This window comes from Mustela nigripes, chromosome 3, assembly GCF_022355385.1.
Source record: "Mustela nigripes isolate SB6536 chromosome 3, MUSNIG.SB6536, whole genome shotgun sequence".
In the NCBI taxonomy this organism is placed as follows: Eukaryota; Metazoa; Chordata; class Mammalia; order Carnivora; family Mustelidae; genus Mustela; species Mustela nigripes.
The window spans coordinates 18138742-18144981 of record NC_081559.1 but is presented as its reverse complement, the minus strand read 5'-3'; the positions used below and the strand labels follow the sequence as shown (position 1 = coordinate 18144981).

General features: G+C 50.4%; 1 protein-coding gene across 1 annotated transcript in view; it reads left to right on the top strand.

Moving 5' to 3' along the window:
* Positions 1-3240: 3240 nt before the first annotated feature.
* KLF7 (KLF transcription factor 7) overlaps positions 3241-6240 on the top strand; it is a 90027-nt gene continuing 87027 nt past the window's right edge. Inside the window, exons 1-2 of the mRNA XM_059393316.1 lie at positions 3241-3345; positions 3556-3795. Coding sequence (XP_059249299.1) covers positions 3694-3795 — 102 coding nt within the window. The 5' untranslated portion in view covers positions 3241-3345; positions 3556-3693. The remainder of the gene's footprint in view (positions 3346-3555; positions 3796-6240) is intronic.

The window sequence follows — 6240 nt, the reverse complement described above, 5'->3', positions numbered from 1 at the left end:
TCCCTTGTGATCTTAATTTGTTGATTATTTTATACATTCAGATTCTTTGCATGTGTTTTACAATGTGAACCTAGGGTCTCAAGGCCATAAAAGTAGATAAATATGACTGATATTAAAAATGTGACTTTAGGAGTGCCTCATTGCATAAATCTCTTAGAATGCATTCTAAAATATTCTATAAAGCTTTGAAAAAAGTCATAATGAGGTCTTCAGAATTTTTAAGATTTTGGTTGAGTTCTTCTGTCTACTGGATGACTGATATTTACATGGAGAAAAAAACCTCAAAGGAAGCCCCCCTTCTCTATGCCCAAGCATTTTAATAAACAAATCTTGACTTGAAACAAGACACTTAAAGGCTTTCCCCACCCAGAGATCCCCATAAAGTACAGCCTTGAAAGTTAGATGCTTCTGGATTTGAATCCCTGCTCAGTCGCTTCCTAGCTGTGTGACCTTGACCAACTTGATATTTCTAAGCCTGGGTATTCTCATTCATAAAGCTGGAGATAAAAAAAAAAAGTATCTACCTCACGTTGTCCTGAGGATGAAATGAGACATTGCATGTAAAAAACGTTTATGCTTTTTAAACAGCCTGGCACACTGGAAGTGTTTAGCTAACTATTATCTGTAAAATCTTCAAACTTAAAAGTTAAGAAGAATATCATATTTTGTTAAAAATGGTAATGGTGTAATACGAAAAACAGAAATTAAGTTCACTTGAGTTCAAACATCAAATTACATGCTTTGGTTTTGCCTTGCCTTCTGCCTCTTGAGTTCCCTATGTCTAAATTCCTTTCCTTCCCCTATTCACTGAAGAACTTGTTTTCTACCCCAGCATTTTTCAGTGGCCTCTTCCCCATCCCCCCACACAACAGGAACATTACATTTGTAATACTTATAACAACTGACAAGGGGCTTCTACCTCTCCTCTTTCTCTAAGACTCTGGTATGTCCCCGCATGGGTCTGATTAGTTCAGATATATTATTTAGTTTATTTAGCTAAAACCAGGAGATAATGATAGCTAACATTTAGAATCTACCCAAAAGCCCCATATACAATGCTAGGTGAGTTACAAATGTTACTTTGATTCTTCCTAACAACCAGGCAAGGCAGATACCACCCTCTAGATTTCTGAGATGGGTAATTAGAGCCGGTAAGCTCAAAGTCACATGGCTAGCAAGCAGCACCAGTGACCATAAGGATCAAGTTAATGCATTAATTGGGATGTGATGGCTCTAAGTGGTTTTCTACTTCTGGGAAGGGCCCATCTGGCCTTTCAAAGAGAGGCCTTCTCATACTGGTGCTAACACATATGTATGCTAGCATGATATCACCCTATTCATGTATGGCGTTTAACCTTTTTATGCCATTTATGCCCTAGCACCACAAATGCGTATATATCATATTAAATGCGCTAACATCTTTGCACATCCCATGCACATAAACTCCAGCAAATATGCCGATTAAATTCCTACAATAGATGCTGTAGATCTGACCAACAGAATTCCAGACATCACAAAGTAAATAAACTAGACTTTCCTCAAATCCAGTAATTCCTGTTTGATTTTCCCTGGCAAGTACTGAATTTCGAATTGTGCTAATTCTATAAAGCAGAGTTTCGTAAATATTATGATATGGAGTCCCACATATTCAGAAGGAGGGAAAGCCGAGAAGGGCGATTAAAGTGGACGTGTTTCTTTCCTTACGTGCAGAATTAAGTTTCTCATCTGAGTAAGTACCGAATTCTGCAGTCATTCCAAAAATGTAAGCTCAGCTCACAGAGCATTTTGGGGGAAACCTGAATGACACTAACCACATAAGGTCAAACAACTAGTCGACCCTTAAAAAAAAAAAAAAAAAAAGTGTGTTGTGCAAAGTTTTCATGTAAGAGATAAAAGTATCTCCATCTATATATTTCTATCCGCCAGCTCCAGAGTCCGATCCGGTTCCGCCTGTCACCACCGCAGCTCGGCAGACACTTCTCCCGAAGCCACTTCGGGGAGCTTCAGGTTTGAACACCATCCCCCCATCCCCAAGCGGCCGGCTCCTGCGAGCGCTCCGCGTCTACCCGGGCGTCTTCCATTCTCTGTGACTCACACTCCAGCGAAACGTCCCCTTTCGATCAACCCTAACTGGGAGACTGGCTCCCGGCGCGGAACCCCCGCGGGGTCCCAGCGCAGTGCCGGCGGGCGGGGGGCGGCGGCGGCGCGCACCGTGGCGCGGGTGGGGCGGGGCGGGGCGGGGCGGGGCGGGGCGGGGACTGCGCGCTGCGCGCGGGGGGCGGGCGCAGGTTGCTCGCTCGACGCTGTTCCCCTTTGTTCGGTTCCATTGTGTGCCACTTCCTCCTCGGGCGCTTTTTCCAGCGTCCGGGCAGGTTGTGGGCAATTTGTGAGGGGGCTTTTGGTGCCTTTTGCTTTTTTTTCCCCCCTCGGTTTGTTTTCTATTAAGTGAGGCCCTCCTTTGCACGCCACTCCCTCGCGGCTCTCCGCCCCCGGGCCCCGGAGGGAGGCAGAGTAGGAAGTGTCAGGGCCTCCTCCCCCACCCCCGACGGCGGCTCCGCCGGGCTCCCGCCCCGCTCCTCCTCCAGGAGGCATCCTAACCCCGCATTCTGGACTTTCACCTCCTGACCGGCCGCGTCACCGCCAGGACGGCGACACGCGACCCCACCCCTCCGAGAGGCGCAGGCTCCGGGCGCCCAGGGCTCCGCCAGGCACCGGAGCGAGGGTCGGAGGCCGCCGCGTGGCCCCAGCCCGGCCGCCTCGGCGTCCCGGGAGCCGGCGTGAGTGTCGCCGCGGCCCTCCCCGTCCCTCGCGCTCGCGCTCCCGGGCCGCCGCGCAGCCGCCTCAGCCCCCTTATATAGCCCTCTAAAAATAGCTCGCCTCGCACCGCCTTGTAAGGCAGCAGGGAGATCCGCAGTCTGCCAATCGGCGCTCGCCGCCCGAGCCAAGCCCCGCCCCGGACCCCGCTCCGCGCTCCCCATTGGTCCTCAGTGACTTCATGAGCCCCCTGTTTACCTTACATGGTCACACGCGGCCTAATGGACGCCCTCCTCCGAGATCCCACGGCTGCGCGGAGCGCCGGGCGGAGGGGGGGGGTAGTTTGGGGAGGGGGAAGAGCAGGAGGAGGAGAAAAGGAGGGGGGGGGGAGAGACTACAAACTAGCAAGGAGGGGGGGGGGGGGGGGGGGGGAGGGGGGGAAGGGGGGGGGGGGGGGGAAGAAGAGGGGAGGGGAGGGGGGGAAGAGAAGCGATCGCGAGAAAAAAAAAAAAATGCAACCTCCCAAAATAAAGAGCAAAGATTGCATTAGGAGCGAACAGCGCTGCAGAAATAGATGGCAGCTTCGTGTCAGTGAGTTTGCATCCCCCTTCCTGATCCACGAGCTGGAGTGATTAGAGCCCTGGAAGGGAATTGTTACTCCCGTGGAGAAGTCCCCTTTTCCTGGCAGCCGTCTGCACTTGTACATGCTGGATGCCTCTCTCCATCCACCCCACTCACTCTCTCCTCTCTCACCTCCTCTCTTCCTCTCTCCTGCATTGATTTTTTTTTTTTCCTTTTTAGTTGACTGAAACAAAACAAAACAAAAGGGCCACTGGATGTCTGCCTTCTTGGGGGGTGAGCCAGACAGACTGACAAACAAACAGACCCAACTGTGTTCGGGGGAGGGTTTCTCCTCCCGTTTTGCCCGGCAGCAGCAGCATGGACGTGTTGGCTAGTTATAGTATATTCCAGGAGCTACAACTTGTCCACGACACCGGCTACTTCTCAGCTTTGCCATCCCTGGAGGAGACCTGGCAGCAGGTGAATGATTTAAATTACTTGTGTAAATCGTGTGGTGGCGGCGGAGACGCAGGGGCTGCGTTGGTGTGGGCTTGGGGTTGAATTTTTTTTTTGTTTGTTTGTTTGTTTTATTTTTTACCCCCTTTTTTGGCTGTTTGTTGTCTGAAATGTTTTCGGAAACAGTCCTCTGCGCTTACCTCTCCACCCACCCTCTAACCCCTTAGTGTGCTGAGCTGAGCAGCCGGTCTGAGCTGCCTGCGTTTCAGTCACCAACACACATCCTTGCGCACACGTTGTCGGGCTCACTGTCCCCAGCACAGACCTGCGTAACTTCTGGGGTTCGGAGGAACCGGGTGGGAAGCTGGTCTGGGGCTTTATGGGCCATGGATGACAGGATACTGCGTCCCTACATGGCTGGAGCTCTACCTGCTTGGTACCTTAAGTCAGGTTCAGTTCTTTCAGCTGGTGCTGACGACCGTCAGATGGGGGTCAGGAGGTAGGAGCCTAGCGGAGTGTTTTCCCAGTAATGAGCGAGTGTCAATAAAAGATAGAAACTGATTTTGAGATGAGAAGGTGGGCAGAAGGGAGAGGAGCCCAGTGACAAAAGATACTCAAGGATATCTAGGAGGACGATGGGAAGATGTATCTCTCTAATGCTGACCATGCACTGTAGATTTCCCCAGTGCAATGCCTCCATATGTATCCTTGTTTTCTCTTTTTTGTTTGGGGGGGTTGTCCCTCCCTGGTTAGAAGGCACAGCCTCTGACAAAGGGTGGTGTGTGCTTCCACGCCTCTGACTTTGTCTTAGAGGACTAGTTAAGAAACTCCTAAGATGCTGAAGGGCACTGATGCCAAGTTGGCTAGGCATCCCACTGAGGGCAAAGTGGGTCTGGTGACAAGTTCCCTGGGCTTTGTGAAGTGGAATAAAGAAAGTGCTGGTCAGTGGAAAGTGCTAGATGGGCTGCGGAAACAGTCGTTTTCTCAGCAAGGATTAGGAAGTGCTGAAGGGACACTCTGCAGGAAAGATGGTGGGTGGGGGGCGGGGGGGGGGCATGGGTATTCTTTAAAAATACTCCAGTGTGCACCATGGAACGTCCAAGTAGACAGTCTGGATTTGCACATTGGAAGTGTGAACTCGCACAGTCCGTCTTGAAGAAACCAGCCTGCCCTTGGGGAGGACTGCGAGAGGCTTGGTGTGTGGCTGTTCATGTAACTTCACCCAGTGACAGCAGCTTGTTAAGGCTAATGAACGGCTGAATTTCCTCTGCCAGGATCCGAAGCGGGATTTGCCCGCTTGAGGCGGGGATGTAACAGTTGCTGCTTTAGCGAGTGAGGTTTGGGTTTGCGTATAGGGAGCGGAGAGGCAAAGCCGATCCTCTGACTGTACCTTTGTTACTAGTTGCTCTTCTGCCCTTATTAGAGGCGGTGAGTTTTCCTCCAGGTGCTGGCCTCTGCTGTCTGTGTGGCCACAATCCATTGCTGTCCAAGGATGCCGGCAGAGACCCTCGACTTTGTCTCTGAGTGCACACATAGTTCACGCATTCATAGCGCAAGGCGTTCCTTCAGTGCATCCTTTCCCTCATCCCTAATGAGACTAGCTCAGGAAGGGTCTGATCTTGTCCTCCTTTTATTTCACATGCTCAGGAAGCCAAAATGTGGCCAGAGTTTCATTTTCTGAAATAGCTTTCCTTTCACGTTGTCAGCCCACTGGTGTCAAACCGGTTGCATATTAACAACTGTCTAGACAGGTTAGGGTAGGGAATCTGTTGATTTAGTCAGCCTGCCCAAGGCAGCCCTTGTTTGTGACTAACTGTTAAGCAGTGTTGGAGGGAAAAAAAAGTTGGCTTTATTTGTTACAGCGTTCCCTCCTGATGAATCACACAACTTTGTTTTGGTTCAAGTTTTCACAGTAGTAAAGCCTGCTTTGGGGGAAGGCCTCTCCAGAGGAAACCTGCTTTTCTAGATCTGGTTAGACCATCCAGGAGAGAGTCTGGATCTGTAAAGAAACATCACTGGTTGGATAATTAGGGGATGCATTAGATCTCTTGTTTCCTCGGAAGCCTTCTTCTGTGCTTTCCTTCCCCCTCCTCTCCATAACCCTTTCTACTTGCCTCTGTCAAGGAACCTCTAGCTCAGTTTCTATCTGCAGGCCAAGGAATCTCATCCCCCCACTCAACCCCCAATACACACACCTCCCTCCTTCTTGACTTAACCCTCCCCAACCAGCAACTACTCTTACCTTTAAAACCCTTTGCCAAGCTATTTGAGAGGCAGGCTCATAGGCCACACTGAAATATAACTTGTGGGGAAGCTCTGCTAAAGAAGATATCGCTCTAAGGAGCTCTCTGCTCTGGTCCCTGTAGTCACAACTGCTCTCTTGAAAGGTGACTGTGACTCTAAGTTCATGCTGATGACAAAACCTCCAACCTCCATCTCTTCCTTCCTCCCTCTCCTGCCCCCGCCCCT